The 19,748-nt window shown below is 66.7% G+C and overlaps 2 protein-coding genes across 8 annotated transcripts; both read right to left on the reverse strand.

Annotated features, from left to right (window-relative positions):
- Nucleotides 1–1,380: 1,380 nt before the first annotated feature.
- Nucleotides 1,381–9,632, reverse strand: MAPK12 (mitogen-activated protein kinase 12). Of its 6 annotated transcripts, XM_028490816.2 has the most exons (13): nt 9,362–9,632; nt 9,160–9,289; nt 7,344–7,402; nt 6,368–6,479; nt 6,231–6,260; nt 5,917–5,964; nt 5,264–5,378; nt 4,969–5,040; nt 4,753–4,832; nt 4,595–4,673; nt 4,327–4,500; nt 2,856–2,958; nt 1,381–1,926 (listed from the first exon to the last, which is right to left on the reverse strand). In XM_028490816.2, exons 1-13 carry the CDS (start codon nt 9,484–9,486, stop codon nt 1,704–1,706), a joined length of 1,350 nt encoding a protein of 449 aa, XP_028346617.1. In that variant the 5' UTR covers nt 9,487–9,632; the 3' UTR covers nt 1,381–1,703. The 6 variants fall into 6 exon arrangements, with proteins under 6 accessions (XP_028346617.1, XP_054941339.1, XP_023983200.1 ...); XM_055085364.1 differs by lacking the exon at nt 2,856–2,958 and having other exon boundaries at nt 4,377–4,500; XM_024127432.3 differs by lacking the exon at nt 2,856–2,958.
- Nucleotides 9,633–12,656: 3,024 nt separating this feature from the next.
- Nucleotides 12,657–17,888, reverse strand: MAPK11 (mitogen-activated protein kinase 11). Of its 2 annotated transcripts, XM_024127481.3 has the most exons (12): nt 17,716–17,888; nt 15,328–15,457; nt 15,196–15,254; nt 14,999–15,110; nt 14,895–14,924; nt 14,765–14,812; nt 14,567–14,681; nt 14,172–14,243; nt 13,874–13,953; nt 13,335–13,413; nt 13,075–13,248; nt 12,657–12,795 (listed from the first exon to the last, which is right to left on the reverse strand). In XM_024127481.3, exons 1-12 carry the CDS (start codon nt 17,829–17,831, stop codon nt 12,716–12,718), a joined length of 1,095 nt encoding a protein of 364 aa, XP_023983249.1. In that variant the 5' UTR covers nt 17,832–17,888; the 3' UTR covers nt 12,657–12,715. The 2 variants fall into 2 exon arrangements, with proteins under 2 accessions (XP_023983249.1, XP_023983247.1); XM_024127479.3 differs by lacking the exon at nt 12,657–12,795 and having other exon boundaries at nt 12,988–13,248.
- Between the last annotated feature and the right edge of the window lie 1,860 nt (nt 17,889–19,748).

Here is a 19,748-nt window from a genome sequence, read left to right on the forward strand (position 1 = left end):
GGAGGGGATTTCTGGGGACTGAGCCGGGGCGGGTTGGGGGGGGGGGGTGCCCCGCGGGTCTTTGGGGACGGGGACATGGGCGGGGTCTGGTCTTGGAGGCGGGGCCCGGGCGGACCCTTTTGAGGCAGGGCTTGGATGGGGGGCGGTTCCTGGTGGGGGGGGGGGTCTGGGAAGGGCATCTTGGGGGCGGGGCCGCCGCGGGTGGGGTCCCGGGACTTGGAGGCGGAGCCCTGGAGGCGGGTCTCTTGGAGGCGGGACGTGAGCAGGGGCCCTGAAGTCTAGGAGGTGGGGTCCTGGGGCGGGCGTGCCCCAGTCCCGTTCTCTGGTCGCCCCGGCCGTTCGGGGGCGATCCCCAAGGTGGGATGGATACAGAGGGAGGCCCTGACAGGGCCCCGCTGCCCGCGGCAAGCAGGATCGCCACCATCCTGGCCAGGCTACCTGCTGGCGCGGGTAGCCGGCGGCCTGCGGGACTCTGGGAAGACGTTCCCGCCCCTGAGCCAATCACGGCAGCTGGAAAACGGCGTGCTGATTGGCAGTCCTGGGCACGTGGCCGCGAAGGCGGGGCCTATGCCAGACCGCCCCGCCTGGATCGCTGAGAGCCGAGGGCCTGGGCGGGGCTCCGTCAGAGGCGCGGGAGGGGCCCTGGGCAGAGAAGACAGGTATCTGCTCTGGCAACTCGTCTGACCGAATTCGGCTGGACCAACTGGGCGCGTCCACCTGAGCGCCAGGCCGGGAGAAGAGTGACGGCCTGGCCCCGCTTTGGGCGCGCCTGCCGGGGGACAGGTGGGAGGAGCCAGGGCGGGCGCAGGAGACCTAGAGTGGCCCCTGACCCAGCTGCCAGTCCTCGGACACGTCGAATGGACGGCAGAAAGCTCCGCGGGCTCGCCAATGGCGGTGGGGCATGGCCGGGGGAGGGGCAGGAAAAAGAGCACAGAAACCACCCTTCTGCTAAGGCACAGGCGTCTCAGAGACACCTGAGGTGCCTCGAGGTGTTTAGCGTGACCCCACCTCCCCAAGAACCTGGCCTTGGAGAGTGCAGGGAGCCCAAACACCTGGGACTGAGACCCAAGCTGGACCGTAACCACCTCACCCCCATCAGGCCCTGCCCTGGGTCTGGCTCCAGGGTCTTAGCTTAGAGGAAGGCCACCCCACAAGAAGGCCAGGGCCAAGCCCTAATGTGGGGGTCTCCAGACTTGGGGCTCTCTGGCACAGGACGGGGGGGGGGGGTAGGTGGGCACCAGCTTTGTGACCTGGGAGGGAGGAGGTGCCCAGGCCCCGTGGCTCAAGATGGGGGCGAGGCTCCCAGGCCAGCCCCCGTACTCCATACAAAAGCCTAAAGGTGGAGATCCAGACCAGGAATCAGGAAGTGAAGCAGAGTGGGAGCTACAAAAGGGTTTACTTCCTCCAGCCGTGTGGCCACACCACGTGGCCAACGTACACTTAAGGGAGGTGGTGCAGGAGCGTCCACACCAACGCCCCCAGGAGACGTGTCCCTGAGTCAGTGCTCTGCACCCTCCCGTCCTTCCTTTTCAGCACAGTCCAGAGCAGGCAGGGTCAGAGACTAGGCTTTGACCCCAAACCCCATCCCACCCCACAGGTTCTGAGGCTTCTGCTGCACCCTGGGGGTGGGGACCACTGCTCAGGGGGTCAGAGCCCAGGTCAGGTGGGCGTCCTGTCCAGAAAGTCCAGATGCTCCTCCAAGGTTAGGCTGAGGTGGGGTCTGAGAGCAGGGGAACAGGCTTCCAGAAGAGGCTCCGTGGAACGAGGGGACTCCCGGGATGCAAGCCCCAGCCAAGGTCCCAGTGGCAAACAGGATCTCCCTTCCAGGCCCAGGGCCCAGGGCTATTCACAGGGCCGTCTCCTTGGAGACCTTGGCCCCCAGCTGTCGGGGAGGCTTGAAGCTGAGCACCTCTCTGTACGTGACACCTGGGGCAGAGAAAGAGGAACAGAGTCATGGGAGAAGGGGCCCGTCACCTGTTAAGACAGCTCCACAGTGCGCACCAAGGATGGACGCCAGTGACCAAGACGAAGCACTGGGCCCAGCTCCTTGGTGCTCGCGGGGACCAGCGGTAAGTCCCATGAGATTCCACTTGGGGTGGGGGTGGAGAGAGGAGGCCCAGAGCACAGGCTGTTAGTCACTGAACTAGGGGGCCCGCCCGCCCCCCAAAATAACAGGGTCAGAGATCACCGCTGGGGTTCAGGCACCAGTTGGGCTCCTTTGTCCCACATGTGCAAGTCCACCTGTGTCCATCCACAGGGACTGTCCACCCTGACAGGGCTCCTGTAACCCACACCCACGGCCTCTAGGGTGGCCTTGGCTCCACAGCCTGCCTCAGTGAACAGAGGACATCTGAGGAATGTAAACCAATGTGTTCACTTGAGTGGAGTTGCTCCGGGTCCCACCAGGGCACACCCCAGCTCCTGGATCCGGAACATCTGTGAAGGTGTAAACGAGTGTGGGGGCTTCCCTGGTGGCGCAGTGGTTGAGAATCCGCCTGCCAACGCAGGGGACATGGGTTTGACCGCTGGTCCGGGAAGATCCCACATGCCGCGGAGCCACTAAGCCCATGCGCCACAACTATTGAGCCCACACTCTAGAGCCCGCGAGCCACAAATACTGAGCCCGTGTGCCACAACTACTGAAGCCCGCGCGCCTAGAGCCCAAGCTCTGCAACGAGAAGCCACCGCAACGAGAAGCCCTCGCACCGCAACAAAGAGTAGCCCCCGCTCGCCACAACTAGAGAAAGCCCGCGCGCAGCAACTAAGACCCAACAGCGAAGACCCAATGCAGCCAGAAATTAATTAATTAGTCAATTAATTAATTAATAAAGGAGTGTGGAATTCCCACCAGCTACCTGCAGTCTCCAGCCTCCTCACCGGTGCTCGTGTTCCCTGTACCATGCCCAGAGCAGGCCGTCCCAAAGGAGGGGGTGCTGCTCTGCCTCCCCTCCGACCAGCCTGCAAGAGGACAGTTCCGCTCCACCTACCCCAGGGTGCCCACGCTCACCTGGCCACGGGAACGCCCGTTTGGGGGACCACTGGCACTCCACAAGCCCAGTTCAGGGACGACTGTGCCTCTAGAGCAGGTGGTCTGTGTGGTCTGCCCAGCACACGGCACAGCTGTATTCCTACCCCGTGGGGTGCCTCCCAGGCCCTCATCTAACCCTGGTGCAGGGGCCCATCCACACAGGGAAGGTTTGTGTGGAGAGGTCCTTGCTGTAAAGCTAGCTTTTCCCGGGGAAACAGGAGGTGATGAGTTTGCATTCCTGACCAGGGGCTCAACCACAAACAGACCACGTGTCCACCATGGTCTGTAGCAAAAGCAAAAGCTGTTACTACGGTCTGTGGTGGAGACCGCAGGGAGGATCTTGTGGCCCATGGTTTTCGGTCTTCTTGCTATCCTTCTAGCAACAGAGAACTTACAAGCACAAAACACAGCACAGATAAGGGCAGAGCCACTGCTGGGGCTCCCCGACAACCCTGAAGAATGTGGTTTGAGAAGCACAACCCGTCCAGCCCCACCACTACCCCCAACATCCAGGACCGCGGCCCCAGGTCTGAGGCACAGCCAGGACAGGGTCTAGGACAGTGGCGACCAGCGCCACAGCTCCGTCGGCGCTAAGTGCTGCCCTCAGACGTCCCTGCTCCCCCAGGCGTCCCTGCTCCCCCAGGCGGGTCCCGCAGCCACCAAGAGAAGAAGCCTGCCTTGCCAGAGTGGAGCTAGACAAGGCCCGCTCCAGCGTGGGGCGTCAGGGTGCCAGGACAGGGAGGCCCGGGGACTGGGCAGGCGTCCCTGAGCCCAGCCTCAGGCCGAGCAGGGGTCGGGAGCCCTCAGAGATGAGGAGAGGGGCCCTCGGTCTCCAGGCCAGTGCAAAGCCTGGAGATGCAGAGCGCAGGTAGAGGGAGGTCTGAAGCGCTCGGGGGGGGCTACAGGGGACGGGCGAGGGGTAGTGAGGAAGGGGGAGGTGCTAGGGGCTGCCTGGACTGGACCTGATCCCGCTGGCAGGACGAGGGGTCCTGAAAGGGGCACAGAGGCCGGAAGATTCAAGAGGTATGAGCAGAGGCCTGGGGGAGTGGGTGCTGAGGGTCTCCAGGGTAGCCCGGCCTCGGGCCTAGACGTGGGGAGGCACGCTGGCAGGCCTGGGGGCCGGGAGAGGCCAAGTGCTCAGGTCGCCTTGGCCAGGAGGCCCAGCCGCCCCCGACCTCCACTGTGCTCCTCACCTAACCCGCATCCCAGGGTGGGGGGACCCAGGACTCTGAGCCCTGGCCACCTGCACGGGGTTGGCGGGGTCCAGCCACAGGCCCCGCCCAGAGCCCCCCACTCACGCTTCCACTCGTCCAGCGTGCGGTCCACGTCATCACAGGATTCATCGTACTTTTGGGCCTTGGGCTCGTCCTCCGTGTCGTGCAGCGCCTCGAAGTAGGGGTGGGTCAGCGCCTTGGCCGCCGTCACCCGCCGCTCCGCATCCAGCACCAGCATTTTCTCCAGGAGGTTCACGGCTGGGGGAAGGGCGGATCAGGCCAGGCCGAGGGGAGGGTCCCAGGCCCCAGTACCCACGTCGCTGACACCATGCCCTCCGCAGTGCCACCCTACCCAGAGGGCTCGCGTTGGTCAGGATGGCGGCAAAATCCTTTTTCTCTAGCTCGGGAAGGCCCTTCATGTAGTTCTGAGCCTGTGTGGGGAGAAAGGGTGAGGCGCCGGCTCGCAGGCCCAGACCCAGGCCTCCAGGTCACGCGCGGCCCCCGACTGACCTCGGCACTCTGCAGCCTCTGCACGAACTCGGCGGGGGGCGTCCCCGTCACCTTCATGATCTCCTTCAGCTGGTCCAGGTCTTGGCTGAGGTCAGGAGCACAGTGCGGGGCCAGCGGGCAGAGCTCACCTACCCACCCAGCCGGGCAGCGCGCCCGGCCTGCTCCCCGCAGGTGTAGGGGAAGCCTCCCCCGCACCCAGCTCCAGGTGTAGGATACGGTCGCTGCCTTTGAAGAGCGTCTTCCCTGTGATCATCTCAGCCATGATGCAGCCCACTGACCAGATGTCCACTGAGACAGAAGCCCCTCCGTCAGGGCTCTGTGGGCTGGGGAGGGGGGCACACACAGACGCAGGAGTGGGGGCAGTGGAGGGGGGCATGGGCCCAGGAGCCATCTAGCCTACCACGCCCTGCCCAGCCCCGGCCCAGCTCAGCAGCCTCCCCGCAGAGCAGCTCGGGCAGGGGCGGGCTAGGAGGCTGGTGCCGCGGGGCCGCATCTCCGGGCAGCTCCTCACCCGTCTGTGTGTAGTGCATCCAATTCAAGATGACCTCAGGCGCCCGGTACCACCGGGTCACCACGTATCCAGTCATCTCGCTATCTGCCTGCCGGGCCAGGCCAAAGTCCAGGATCTACGGCCAGAAATCAGAAGGTGGGGCAAAGTGGTCCAGAAGATCCCAAGGGGACTGGGCACACGCCGGGGCCTCCTGCCAACCCTCTGGGGCCCGAGGTCGCAGCCAGGTACCCGAGCCCCCCTGCGGGTTCCTCCCACAGCCAGTGCACCCAGCACGACCGACTGTGCCTGCCCCCGACCCTCAGAACAGGCACCCCGGGGGGGGCTCCTGCCCCTGCCCCTCCACTCCCTGCGAACCGCCGGGCCCGAGCCAGCACTTCTCGAAGGCGTGCTCAGCCCTGGCCTGGCTCAGGCACGGGGAGCCCGGGACAGCGCCCGCCCTTCCCCTCAAGCAGCTATGGGAGCGCGCCCCGTGCCAACCCACCCATCGCTCCCCCGGGGCCCATCTGCCCATCAGCCGCTCGGCCACTGCCTGGATGGCTGTGGTCTGTCCCTCCGCCGGGGCCTGGGCCAGTCCACCTCCAGGCCTGAGGGCCAAGGGGCCGGCGGGCAGATGGGCAGGTGCGGGGGAGCCCCGAGCCCCCAACCCAGCGCACCTTGAGCTCACAGTCCTCGCTCACGGCCAGGTTGCCGGGCTTCAGGTCCTGGGGACAGAAGACAGGTGGCCGTGCAGCCCCGCCCACCCGGGCACGAGGGCAGAGGCCCGGGCAGCGACTGCATGTGGGAGCCCCGGGCTAGGCCGGGCCACCCTGCGGCCCTTCCAGGCTAGGCCGGGCCACCCTGCGGCCCTTCCAGGAAGGGTGGGCGTGCACAGCCCCCAGGCTGTGTGCAGGCAGGGTGCCCCCTCACGGGTGCGACAGGAAGCGCCAAAGGCGGAGCCCCTCGCACGCCCACCTCGGCCAGGACTCACCCTGTGGATGATGCCGGCAGCATGGATGTACTGTGGGGACACAGAGGGGTCAGCAGCAGTCGGTTCGCAGGAACGTCAGAGCCCCGGCCCCGCCTAGGGGGACCCCACCCCCTCTGGCGGCACCCCCGTGTCCCCACCTTCAGCCCCTTGAGCATCTGGTAGACGAGGAACTGGATTCGGTCCTCACTCAGCTTCTCGTGCTTCATGAGCTTCCCCAGGTCGGTGCCCATGAACGGCATCACCAGGTAACTGCGGGGTCAGGGAGGGGCCAGACAGCAGGGGTCACGCCCGTGGGCCTGGGCTCAGGCCCTGGAAGACCCTGTCACCCTGCAGCACCCAGTCCCCACCTCCCACAGCACTGCACTGGACTCTACCCTCCTACCACCCGCCGGGCCCTGCGATGCCAGGCAGGTCGGGACCGCGCTTTGGGGACTCCTGAAGGGTGGCCTAGGGGCTGGGGGACCAAGGCTCATAGGCAGGGGACGGGGCGTGAGAAAGGAGGGAAGTGCCCGCGGGCAGGGGTGTGACAGCAGGACATCTGGGTCAGAGGGACAGGCTGGGCAGGCGGATGGAGACACAGGGAGAGATGCTTAGCACCCTGCCAGGACACCCCGCCAGCATGAGTCCTTGACCTCTGCCAGGTCAGGCAACGAGGAGCCTGTCCTGCCCCGCCCTCCCTGGGCCAGGCCCCTGGCTCTTGGCCAACAGCAGCGTGAGGCCAGGGGTGGCCACCCGGGCAGGCGCAGGGCAGCACCGGGTCCCCCCTGCCCGCCGGCAAAGGTCAGCAGCTCCAGTTACAGGCCACACTCTTAGCGCCAGGGTTCCAGAGCACGGGACCCACTAACAAACCCTCGGGTACAAGGCTCACGCCTCCGGCGCTGGAGGAGGCCCAGATCCACCCAGTGGCACCAGCACCGTGGGTCCCCGGGGCATGTGGCAGGGGGTGGACGGTGGTGTGGCGAGCGGGCGGGCAGTGTGCACCTGACCCCCCTCCGGGCTGCAAGGCAAGGCCCGCCTCAAGTGGCCCACCTGCCAACCCCAACCCTGAAGTGGACACCCAAGAGCCACCCACCACCACCTGCTCTGCCCAGCCAGCCCCAGGCCGGCACTCACAAGTCTGTGAAATCATCCAGGGTCTCATTGGGTGTGAACACATCCAGCAGCCCAATTACCTGGGGGGGGGGAGGCCAGAGCACCAGGTGGGCTGGGGACACAGATGCAGCTGAGAGCACACCCCGCTCTGCGCAGGCAAGGCCCCTGCAGCTGTCCTGCTCTCCCCCCACTGCCCACAGGGCCCGGCCCTGCCCACTGGCAGCTCAACCCTGCCCTGGCACACATGCCCATAAACAAGGGCTATTTTTGAACGGTGGCAGCCGGGATCCTGTGGGGGAGGGGCGGCCCCAAGTCTGGGTCAGCTCCCGGCCATCCAAGGAGCTCCAGCCCCTTGGCCCTTCCTCCACTCTTCCTATCCCCACTGAAGACCCAGGAACAGTGTGCGGACAGCCACTATCTAGCAGGCCCTTCCAGGGACCACGCCTCTGCCAGGGAGGCCCAGGCAGGCAGCACTATTGACCACCGACAGCCAGACCCGGCCCCGCAGCCCTCTGGTCGGGGCTGATGGACAGCAGACAGGTAATGTGACAACTGGCACCTGGGGCTTCTGGTGATAGGGCCTCCAGGGACCCCAGGAGGCCTGCACATCAGCGTGGCTGGAGGAACAGGTGGATGTGCTTGGCAGGGGGACACGTGGCAGAGGCCATGCGAATGGTGGCCGGGCAGGAGGCAGAACGCTCGGAGCGCTTGAGGAATACGGGGAGAGAGGCCAGGTGGCCGAGGACCAGGCCAGGAAGCAGCCAAAGAGAAGCCGAAGAAAACCCAAGCACGCCCGCAACACCAGGTGAAGGCTTCCTTTGATCCTAGGAGCCTCGGCGGAAAAGTTTAAATAGGTGTGATGCTGAATGTGTCCCCTGGCTGCTAGACGGGGACAAACCGGAGTGAGGTGAAAATGGACACGAGGTGGAGGGACAGCTAGATGACCAACGCAGCCACCAGGGCCAGACACATGGGCGGGGGGAGGAGAGAACAGTGGGACATCCAGAGAGGGGCCTGGAGGCAGGTGAGGCCCGGACATCGGTAGGTTTTAGCAAGAATCCCAGAAGTTAAATGGGGGTCCACCAGGTTGGTGAAGACTTCTGGGCCTCTGCAGCGCAGAAGGCGGCCTGGACTGGGGGGAGGGAGGGAGAGGAGGCCTGAAGTGGGCACAGAAGGGGCAGGACTGGGACCTCAGCCTCTCAGAGCCTACTTCCTCCAGGAAAAGGCGTTTATGAAATGCAGCGCTGGAGGGAGGCGGCGGCACCCGGCTGCTGAGGGGCTGCCGAGGCTCAGGAGGCGGAGTGGGGTCAGGAGAGGGGCTGGAGGAGGGGGCCCGGGTGGGGCAGCAGGGCGATGCCCGGGAGAGGCTAAGTGCCCCTTCCAGGAAAACCAATCCTCCCACCTGAAGTCCTCTCTCACCTCGGGGCTCCTGGCTGGAGGCAGGGTTTGGAGTGAGACCTGGAGGATCCCCTCGGCCTGGGCAAGTGGCCGCGTCCCCTGACCAGACCCTGGGCCGAGGCGCCAGATGCGGCTCCGGCAAGCAGCCAAAGACCTAAGTCCTTGCCGGGACTGGCCCAGGCGGAGCGGACTAGACCCCGGGGAAGCAGCTCTCTTAGGACGAGGCGGGGCTCGGCCGTCACCACTGTGACCGCACCCCGCCCCCCCCACGGGGACACTGCCTGACTCCTAGCCTCCGCCCGCCCCGCCACCCAGTGGAGCAGCCCAGGGGCTGGGTAGGAGGGACCGGGTCTTCGGGGCAGGATTTGGGGGGAGGAGGGAGATGCGCAGAGGTGAGGTGATGGACGCCGTGCCCGGAGCTGGGGGCTGCGCGACTCACGTTCTCATGGCGCATGTGCTTGAGCAGGCGCAGCTCGCGGTAGGAGCGCTTGGCGAACAGCTCGGACTGGAAGGGCCGGTACAGCTTCTTTATGGCCACCTTGGCGCCCGTGCGGCTGTCCACCGCCGAGCTGCGGGGCGCACCGTTTAGCGGGAGGCCCGGGCCACCCCGCCCCCGGCCACCCCGCCCGGCCTGCGCTCACCACACGGCGCCATAGGCGCCCGAGCCTACGGGCTGCAGGTCCTGGTACACGGCGCGCACCTCCCAGGCCGTCTTGTTCACCTCCTGACGGTAAAAGCCCTTGCGGGCGGGCGGTGGAGAGCTCATGGCTGGCCGGGCACTGCCCCCGCCGCGGACCCCGCGGGCGCTTCGCCTCGAGGGCCGGGGACCCGGGATCCGTGAGACGCCCTGGCGCGCACCCCGGGCCACCGCGCGGGCAGAGCCGGCTCCGCGCCGTCGCCGAGGCACCCCGCTGCCAGATTTCGCGTCCGGGATCTCCGGAGCCGCCGACCCCGGCCCGACCCCAGCCCCCGCCCGCGTAGCGCGCGGCCCCTCCCCTGCGGGCGGACCAACCGGCCCCCGGGCCGCGCGCACGTGACGCCCCTTCCGCCCTTCGGCCCCTCCGGAAACATGAGGCGGCGGCCGCTGCCGGGGAATGCCGGAGGCTGGGGGGAGGGGAGCGCCGCTCCGCAGCTCTGTCCCATCCTAGACCCAGACGCGGCGCCCGAGACCCCGGCCCGCCTCCGCACTCCGCACTCGGGGTGAACTACGCGGACCCGAGTGGAGACTGTGTCAGCGGGGCCCCGTGGGGCTCGCGCCTCCTCCTCACGACCGCGCCCCCAGGGCGCTGGCCCATCCTGGCAGCCTGAGCTTGTCGACTGCTACCCCCAACCGCAAATCCCTGTCCACCAGTCCCGCCCACTTCCAACTCCCCACCCCCCAGGACGCCCCTCACCCTGGGGCTGACCCATCCACCCCCCAGGACGGGGTTCCCGGCCCCTATCTTGCCTCCATCCCCCTTTCCCAGTGAAGTTGATTCTGTCTCCCAAACTCAGGCTGCCTACCAAGCCGGAAGCAGAGAGGGCGGGTCTTGTAGGTCCCCCTGGGCCCCTGTGCTCTGAAGGCTCTTCCTCACCGCACCCGTCTGGATGGAGACTGCTCCAGAGATTTGCACGTCCCTCGGCCCTGTCCCACCCGTGCTCAGCTGAGGCCCTCAGGTTTGCTCTTCAAAGCCCAGCCCGAGCCTCTCCACTCTCTCCAGGAAAGTGTGCCTGACCGCAGGGGTGAAGGGGGGCCCTACTGGGGCTCTCTCGGTGGGTGCCCTCTTACCCTTAGGTGGGGGCATCATCATGGGTCTGGCCCCATCCTGGACCAGGTGCCGCTGGACGACAGAGCCCCCAGCCCCGTGACCCAGACCTGAGAGTGGGGTAATAAGATCCCCAGGGCCCCCTGCCCCGCCCTCTGCGCCCCGCGCCATGAATCCGCAGCTCAGCAGCTCGGGCCTGGCCAGAGCAGCTTTACAGCTGGGCTGCTGCGTGGTGATCCGATCGGGGCGCTCAGGAGGTGCAGGCTTGTCAGTAGGGGCAGCCTGCTGTCACTGGAGCCGCAACCGCCCATCCCCGGGCCCTTCATGCCCTGGGCTGCCTGTGGCCCTCCGCCTGTCTCCTCCAGGAAGCCCCCAGCTGGCCCCTTACTCCCTGTGATGGGGTCCAGAGGTCCAGAAGGGTCCTGCATCAGGCCCGACTCCCAGATGGGGCATGTCCCAGTTGTGCTCCCCTCCCCCACCCCCACAGGACTTGGCCCAGCCAGGTCTCCAGGGGTTCTCCAAGACCTGAGGGCCAGCACCCACACTGACCAGGCCTCTGCAGGCCCAGCTCCTAGATGATCCCCACCCCCACCCCCAGGGCCTAGGGCAAAGGCATAGCAGGTCGCGATCCTGGGGGTACCCTGCCTTCCCAGCCTGAGCTGCAGGGGCTGGTAGCCCAGTGTGTGTCCCGAAGGCTGAAGCAGCTCTCTTTCCCCTTAACCAGGAAGGAAAGGAAAGCTGTCGCCCTGACCCTGGGGAAGGGCAGGCCTTTGCTCCCAGAGACCTCAACACCCCCGACCCGTGTCCTCCCTGACCGCTGAGTGAAGGGGCAGGTCTGGATCTGGGCCAGATCCGGCCCAGTGAACCCCTGAGGGCAGCGGGTTGACTGCTGGTGGACGTCACGCCCTGCCCACCGCAGATCCCATGGCCCTCAGGGAGCAGGGAGGGCGAAGATGGCTGCTCGGACCAGGGACCAGGGGGACGTGGCCACCGTCTCCCGGCCGTGGGGGCAGCGCGGGAGCGGGACCTAGAGCTGGAGACACAAGCCGAGTGAGCAGGGAACTTTATTGCGAAACCCTGGGGCAGGCACTTGGCATTCAGACCTCCCTGGTCCTGCGAGGTGAGAGGTCACCACCTGACAGACGCCCCTTGACGGAGGACCCACACCTCCCACACGCCTGGAGCAGGGCCCTGTCCCAGAGGTCGCTAGGTCAGCTCCACTCCGGAAGGCGGGAAGAGGACAAGGGCTGACCCGCAGACTTGAGCACCCCAGCGCCTGGCTGCGGGGCCAGAGGGTCGGCAGAGGTAGAGTGGGCAGAGATTTCTTCATCAGCTCTGGGCCAAGGTCCAGGATCCGGGTCCACATCGGCGTGTGTGTCCTCAAGGCTGGAGGCCCCCGTGTCTGCCAGCGCCCCAGCTGGCACGGTGCCCTCATGCCTCTGAACCCTGCTGCAGCCCTCACACCCAAGGAGCAGGGGGCTTTTGCTCACATGGCTGCCCACGGCCACCGGAGCCCCTGCAGGCTGCCCAGCAGGATCTCAGCAATGGCCCCTCCCCACCCACACCGGGAACTGAGGGGAGGGGAGGCAACAGTAGAGCCACCCCAACTTGGGCCTCCTGCTAGTCACGGCCACTGGCCTTCAGGTGCCCTCAGGCTCACGTGCGTCTGCATCTACTCTGACGTGCGAATTCCAGGAGCACGTATGTGCCACACAGCATAGGTGGACACATGGCTCCAGGCAGCTGACCCCACTCTGCCACCCCCATGGAAGATCCTTTGAGTCTCAGCACGTTCCAGGGTAGCCCCCCACTTGCAGGCTGAGCAGCTCTGACCATCGAGACCCCTTCCTTTGTCTCCAGGAGGCTCCGGCCCCAAGGCACCGCCCCCCACAGACAGCCCTCTGCGACCCAGGAGATCTGGAAACAGACACACTCCCCAGGGGGGAGCTCTTATGGCACCCAGGTCCCCCATAGCGAGGCCCCAAAGGAGACCCAGGTTGCCGGGAGGGGATGGGAGGACCAAGGAAGTCCAGCATGCTCTATCCAGACTTCTACACCCGTGGCTCACGCACGTGCAGGCTTCCCACAAGGAGCGGCGTGTAGCCTAGGGTCCCAGGCCAGGGGCGGGTGCTGCTGGCCGCCGTGGTGTCGGGAGGTGCCCCTCGTGGGAGTCTGGCAGGCCGAGGCGGGAGGGCAGGTGGGCTCAGGCCCCTCCTCGGGTCCGAGTGCGGCTGGCGAGCCGCATTCCCCTCACTGCTTAACGTCCAGGCTGCCAGGCGGCTGCGGTGGCTCTGGGGGCTCGAAGCTGAGGACTTCCTGGTAGGTGAGCTCTGCGAGGGGAGGGGGAAGGGTGAGCTCAGGCCTTCAGCAGCCCAGGCCCACCACCCTCTGAGAACAGCCTCGGCCCATGGGCCCCGTCCTGGGCCTGCCCCGCGCTGCCCCCAAGCCTCTGCTGGACACACCCAACCCCAGCTCTACCTGCCCCCCCTAGAGTGGGGCTGGGGGGCCGTGTCGTTGCCTCGCTCAGACCACTCTCAAGAGGAACTGGAGCACTTCCTGCAGAAAACAGGCAGCACTCAGCCTCTGGGGGATGCAGCGCTCGGGCCCACCCTTCCACTCCTCCACCGTGCGCTCCTTGGCCTCAACGCTTTCGTCGTAGGGCTCGGCCTCGGGCTCATCGTCGGGGTCGTGGTACTGGCTGAAGTAGGCATGGGCCAGGGCCTCGGCTGCACTGACCCTCTGGTCACTGTCCAGCACCAGCATCCTTCCCAGGAGGTCCACAGCTGCGGAGGGGCAGGGTGCGGCGCTGGTCAGCCCCACAGCCAGGGCTAGACGTGGGGCCCGGCCCAGACCTAGGGCCCATCCTCACCCAGGGGGTTGGCTCCATGGAAGATGCTCCTGAGGTCCTTCCGGGGCATGTGGGGCAGGGACTGGATGTAGGTCCGGGCCTAGGAGCACAGGGGAAGGGCCTGAGGGGGCTGTTCAACACCTGCCTCCCATGGCCCTAAGCCAGGCAGAGGCTTGCCAGGAGAAGCCCCCAGGCTCAGTCACTCCCAGCAGGCCTGGGCAAGGGCATGCGCGGACCAGAGACCTCCCCGCTTTGGATCTGGTGGCTCCAGCACCTTGCCTGGCCCTACGTGCCCGCAGGTCCCAGGCCTGGTGCCACTCCACCGTCCGTGGCCAGGACCCTGCAGGCGCCGAGGTTTTACCCTCACTGTCCCTCACGCCTGGGATGCCTCCCCAGTCCACCTGTTTCCCCCGGAAGGGGTCAGTGCCTGCCTTGGGGTCCATTCCACTGTGACCTATGCTCCCCCTGCGGTGCCCCATCTACTCCCACAGCGCCCCTTCCTCCAGCGCGCGGGCGGGGGAGCGGTGGGTCAGCAGAGGAGCTGGGGACCAATGACTCACGTGTTCTGACGATATCTTGGCCAGAACCTCGGGGCTGGGTGTGCCCACCACCTCCATGATGCGCTTCAGCTGGTCGATGTCTGCCTGGCTCAGGAAATGCCCGACTGCCAAGCATGGGCTCTCCCCGGGACCCCAACCCCCAGACCTTGCGTCACTGCCCAGAACCCGCTCTCCTGCCGCTGGGGCCGGTGAGCCCAAGGTGGCACGGTGTGGGCCAGAAAGGGCCAGAGCCCGCCCCCCTCGACCCCCACCCCGCAGCAGGAGACCCCGGCTCACCCCTAACCTGCGCCAAGGATACAGTCATTTCCCGGGAAGAGGGCCTTTCCCTGGAGCAGCTCGGCCATGATGCAGCCCACAGACCAGATGTCCACTGTGGGAGGAGGCGTCTCCATCAGCCTGCCCACCCCAAGTCCCTCCTCAGAGAGCTGGGGGCTGGCTGCACCGCGCCAGCCCAGCGGCCCCGCGTTCACGCTCAGGCCCAAAGCCAGCGGCCCCTCCTCTCTAGACACAACCCTGCGCAGGGGGAAGCGTTAGCCCGGGACCCACCGTGCTCTGCCTTTCTGAAGGTCTGTTTGCGAACGCAGGTCCCACACCTGGCCTGTCCCCCAAGGTCCTTGGCCTCTGGGTCCCAGCCTCACCCCCCTCCCCAGGCCCACCCGCCCCACGGGGCTGCCCCACACGGGCTGACATCACCTGTCTGGTTGTAGTGCATCCAGTTCAGCATGATCTCAGGGGCCCGGTACCAGCGCGTGGCCACGTAGCCAGTCATCTCCTCGTCCGCCTGGCGCGCGAGCCCGAAGTCCAGGATCTAGAGGCACCCCCAGGCTTGTCAGCGCCCCCGGGTCTCCGCCTCCCCGCCGCCGACCGCCAGCCCCTCCCCCGGCGGCTCACCCGCAGCTCGCAGTCCTCGTTCACAGCCAAGTTGCTGGGCTTCAGGTCCTGCAGGGCGGGCGCGGCGTGAGCGCAGGCAAAGCCGCCTCCGCCGCAGGAGCCCCACGCCCCCCTCGCGCGCGGCACCTACCCGGTGGATGATCCCCGCCGAGTGGATGTACTGCGAGGGGGAGACGGCGGGGGCGTCAGGCTCTGCCCCCTGCGCCCCCGCCCGCCCCCCGCTTCCGCGCCCACCTTCAGCCCGCGCAGCAGCTGGTACACCAGGAACTGAACGTGCTCGTCGCTCAGCGCCTGGCACTTGACGATGTTGTTCAGGTCGGCGCCCATCAGCGTGGTCACCAGGTACCTGCGTAGCGGCAGGGATCAGCAGAGTCCCCACCCCGACCCCGCGCCCTCCCCGCCACCGCGCCCTCCCCGCCACGGCCGCTCACACTTCGCTGAAGTCCTCGAGGGAGGTGGCCGGCGTGAACACGTCCAGCAGCCCGATGACCTGGGTGCAGAGGGCAGTCAGGGCTCGGCGGCCCGCGGGCGCCCCGCCCCCGGCCCGGCCGCCCCCAGCTCACGTTCTCGTGCTTCAGGTGCTTGAGCAGCCGCAGCTCGCGGTACGTCCTCCGCGCGTGGATCAGCGACTGGAAGGGGCGCGACAGCTTCTTCACCGCCACCCTCTGGCGCAGCCGCGTGTCGTAGGCCGAGCTGCAAGGCGGCCTGTGAGGCCGAGCCTCCGTCGCGCGGTCCCCACAGGCCAGAAGGCCTCCGGCACCAGGAGGCGGTCTGAACACTCTCTCCGAGCCTCCCCGCCCCCCCCCCCCGCCCCTCCTGGAATCCTGCACCTTCCTCCGGAGTCAGTTCACCCTCCACCCCGCCCTCTGACCCCCAGCCTTCCCAGCCCCCCAGGGAGCCCAGGGCAGGACCTGGATTTCTCCTGTCTCCTGGCCCCAGTGACTCTTGCCCCCAGCTCAGGGTGGAAATAACAGGCCAGGGAAACAGCCAGCGGCAGACAGCAGGCAGTCCTCCAGCTCCCCCATAGGCCAGGGGGTCTGGGAGGCCCCCTGAGGGGGTTCCAGAGTCACCTCCAAAGCCCCCAAATATTCAAAATATGGAGGAAAACCTGACCAAAGGGGTTTATTGCATCATTATTTTTCACAATGAGAAACTGGACCGTAGGAAATACCCAGCAGAGGGTGGTGCCTGGGCCCACAGAACATTTCCCCTCGTGCAACCCCACTCCCCTGAGGCCCAGACCCGCGAGCCCCACACCCAGCTACTCTTCACAGGAGACGCCACGCTCACGGGCGTCATCCTCAAACACAAGCGGCCTGGCCGTGCAGTGGCCCCACTGCCCCTCGGGAAGGGATGCCTTCGCCCAGTGTTCCCTTTGGCTGCTGCTTTCCCCCCTTCCCTCCCACTTCATCTCTGTCGCCAGGATCCAGCCTCCCTCCGAAGTGAGTGGAGCCTCAGCCCACCTCCCGTGCCCACGCGGCCAGGGAGCAGCTCCTGCAGGACCTGGGGTGCTCATGGGCCCAGGCAGTGGTGGAGGAAAGCCCCTCCCCCATCCAAGTCACTGCTGGGGTGGGAAGTAGGGGAGTGGCTCTTCACGGGGTGCGCGCGCGCGCGCGTGTGTGCGCGCGCACATGAGCGCGCGCAGCAGATCCTTTTGTGCCTGCACAGTCAACAAAGGACTGTGGGAATTGGCACCGGGTCACCAGCTTCCTCAGACATCAGAGGAGGGAGGGAGCCCATCACCGGCATGGGGGCCCTGCAGAGCTAAGTGGTGGAGACAGACCTCCCCTGGGGAGCCTGGCTGTCCCTACGAGTTCCCAGAAGGCACTTCCAGCAAGGGCTCTGTCAGACCCCCCAGGGACCACTCACACATCGGCCCACCCCCTCTTCCTGCCCTCGTGGTCTTAGAGATGAAGATAGAGGCCTGTGGCTGGAATGGCTGGAATGGCCTGAGGTTCCTGATGGCTGGCCAGTGGCAGAGTGAGATCTGAGGCCCAGGGGACCCCAAACCCCTGCTCCAGGCTCCAGTGCTGGGCCTTGGAAGGGGGTCTGAGAAGTCCCACTCCTAACCTTCTGCAGGATCCTGGAGCAACACCCTGCCCCCAGGGGCCCTGCCTCCCCACCCCCATGACCCCCTAGTCACCTGGCACTTCACGGGTTCTGGGCTCTGGGGGGGCACCTTTCAACATCCACACCCACGATCAGGCTCACTGTCGACACTGCTACTGCAACCTGGACTGTCCGCAAGCCCCCTGCCATCCAAAGCCCCCTCCAGCCTCCACCCCACCAGATCCAGAGGCCTCCCCCGGCACCACCCTCCCTCCTGTCTGGGCTCCAGGGCCTAACTTCAGGCTTCGGTGTGAGCTCTCTACGTTGGGGCAAACATGGGGTGGGGTGTAGACGCCCCCTAGGAGGGATGGTAGGCGTCTCTGATTAGGCCTAAGCCCCATTCGGAGTCTGAGATCCCTTGGAAAATGGGGCAGTGGACTGGACCCACGGGGGAGCTTGAGGTCGTTCTTAGGTGAGGGGTCTTGCCCCCCACCCCCCAATCGGGGCTCTTCTTTTTCAAACAGAACTCCCCACCCTCGGGCAGGGGTATCTGCCAGAGCCCAGGGGCTGCCTGGCCCTTGACCGGGGGCACCCCATTTGCATGCTCAGACATCAAGGGGCCCGGGAGACCTGCCCGCCCTTTCGCCAGCTGTGACGCCGCAGGATTCGGGACTGGAGGGGGACGCTCCGGGTTGGAGGGGCGGGAGGACGACCCCTCTCCCGCCTGGGAGAGGCTCGGGTAGGAAAGTTTCCCTCACGCCCCCACCCCCCATTCATTCCTCGGATCCGCGTAAGGCCCAGGGGCGGAGGCAGGGCGAGCCCCTCCCCACGCCGGGAACCCCGCGCGGGCGGGGAGGGGGCGCGCGCTCGGTCCCCCCGCCCTTGCCCCGCCCTGCCCCTACCAGACGGAGCCGTAGGCGCCCGAGCCCACCGGGCGCAGCCCTTGCAGCCGCTGCGGCACCTCCCACACCGTCTTGTTCAGCTCCTGCCGGTAGAAGCCGGCGCGCGGGCCCGACATGTCCAGAGCGCCCGCAGCTCGGCCCGCGCCCCGCCCCGCGCCCCCCGCCCCGCGGAGCCCGAGCCGGAGGCCGGAGGCGGAGCGGAGCGGGGCGGGGCCGGGGAGGGGGTTCCCGCAGACGACCGCGCGGCTTCCTGCCCCTCCGAGCCGGCGGCCGAGCGGAAACCGGCCTTCCCGGGGCGGGGTGGGGGGAGGGGGATGCCGTGGAACGACTTACCGCCCACCTCCCGGGGTCCACGCACTTCCCCAACATCCGCCGCGTGGGTCCTCGGCGCGGCACCGCCCGCACCAGGCCGCCACCACCTCTCAGGACTCGGCTCCCCGCACCCTCCCCTGCCGGCACAGACGCCGGCACCTCCCCGCCGTCCACCTCCCGTCCCCGCACCCCGCCATCCGCCTAGTCCGGGTCCTGCGTTTAACGCCCCTTCAACCTGCTCTGGTCCGTGCATCCCTTCTCTCCTCTCACCTGCTCCGGGCCCTGCACCTCTTCCCCCGGCGTGCTCCCACGGAAATGAAGCTAGACTCCTCTAAATCAAAGATGCCAGGGACAAACCATGGGAGGTACTTTTTATCAGAATAGGAAATACCCCCTAATAAAAGCTAGGCATTTGGTTGGATGGGGCCCCTTCGCCGTGGGCAGATGGAAGTGCCTTGGATCCTGGGTCAGCCTGGCTTCCGTCCCCCGTGGAGGCCATCCGGCCTTGGCGGTGTGCTTCGCTTCCCGGTAACCCTTCCACGGTCTGGTGGGTCTGGTGTGGCGTCCTGCACGGGCTGGCTCCAGGGCTGGGCCCAGCTGCCCCCTTGGGAGAAGCGTGACTGCCGGCCCAGGCCCGGAGACCAGCCCTCAGGACCAGGGACAGCGGCGGTACCAGGGGCCTTTGGGGTGTTGAGCCCGTAAGAAGCTCTCCCCAAACGGGTCCTCTTTGGGGCCTGGTACCCTTCTTCCTTCTGAAACAGCTCCCTCAGCTGTCAACTCTTCGAGGAAGCCCACCCTGACTTGCCTAGGTACTGCAGGGCTCCCCTAGTTGGAAACCACGGTTCCCGCGATCGCGATCGGGTGAACTCTGCCCAGCACTGCACATTTCCTCTCTCCACCTGGAAGGTGCAGTTCGCACAGGCGGCTGTAACTGTGAAGGGGAATGTTTCCTATTTCAGCATCTGTCTAGAGCTCTAGGCCAGAGCCATTACTTCTACTTCCCGCTTAAAGTGACAGTGGTTCAGGGCTTCCCTGGTGGCGCAGTGGTTGAGAGTCCGCCTGCCGATGCAGGGGACGCGGGTTCGTGCCCCGGTCCGGGGAGGATCCCACGTGCCGCGGAGCAGCTGGTCCTGTGGGCCACGGCCGCTGGGCCTGCGCGTCCGGAGCCTGTGCTCCGCGGCGGGAGGGGCCGCGGCGGTGAGAGGCCCGCGTACCGCAAAACAACAACAACAACAACAACAACAGCAAAAAGTGACAGTGCTTCGGAGAGAGCATTGCCTGGGATATAAATAGCCTCCTGACCCTCCACCCTGCAGAAGCAGTGGGTAGAGGCTGGGCTGCCCCCTCCCAGGAGAGTGGCAAATCAGGCTGAGGTCCCAACCTTCCACTTTTTTGGGACAAACTAAAACCTGAGTTTTTAGGTGAAATCTCCTGATGTTCAAATACTGATAACCAAATTAAAATAAAACATGTCAACACAGTACCAGGCAAACGGACACTTCTGCCTGGCAAATCCGGACCCTGGGGGGAGCCCAAAAGTGAGAAAGGAAGCAGGGTCCCGGTCCCAGCTGCTCCGGCCTCAGTTCCCTCTCTGGGAGCCAGCGGAGGTCGTCGGCGGGGATGGGGTGAGGACGCCGGTGTCCCCCTCCCCCAGCCGCCCCACCCGGGGCCTCCTCGGGGCCTCACGCTGGGGGCACTTTCCCGGGCGAAGCAGCCGAGGT

Source organism: Physeter macrocephalus, chromosome 6 (genome assembly GCF_002837175.3).
Source record: "Physeter macrocephalus isolate SW-GA chromosome 6, ASM283717v5, whole genome shotgun sequence".
NCBI lineage: Eukaryota > Metazoa > Chordata > Mammalia > Artiodactyla > Physeteridae > Physeter > Physeter macrocephalus.

Excerpts from the sequence above, each read along its gene's own strand:
- MAPK12 (XM_028490816.2), bottom strand. The coding sequence starts at position 9,486 with ATGAGCTCTCCACCGCCCGCCCGCAAGGGCTTTTACCGTCAGGAGGTG. Across the intron at positions 5,041-5,263 it reads GATGCACTACACACAGACGG|TGGACATCTGGTCAGTGGGC; the intron begins GTGAGGAGCTGC and ends CTTCTGTCTCAG. Across the intron at positions 4,674-4,752 it reads AGAGGCTGCAGAGTGCCGAG|GCTCAGAACTACATGAAGGG; the intron begins GTCAGTCGGGGG and ends CTCCCCACACAG.
- MAPK11 (XM_024127479.3), bottom strand. The coding sequence starts at position 17,831 with ATGTCGGGCCCGCGCGCCGGCTTCTACCGGCAGGAGCTGAACAAGACG. Across the intron at positions 14,925-14,998 it reads AGCTGCTGCGCGGGCTGAAG|TACATCCACTCGGCGGGGAT; the intron begins GTGGGCGCGGAA and ends TCCCCCTCGCAG. Across the intron at positions 14,682-14,764 it reads ACGAGGACTGCGAGCTGCGG|ATCCTGGACTTCGGGCTCGC; the intron begins GTGAGCCGCCGG and ends GGGTGCCTCTAG.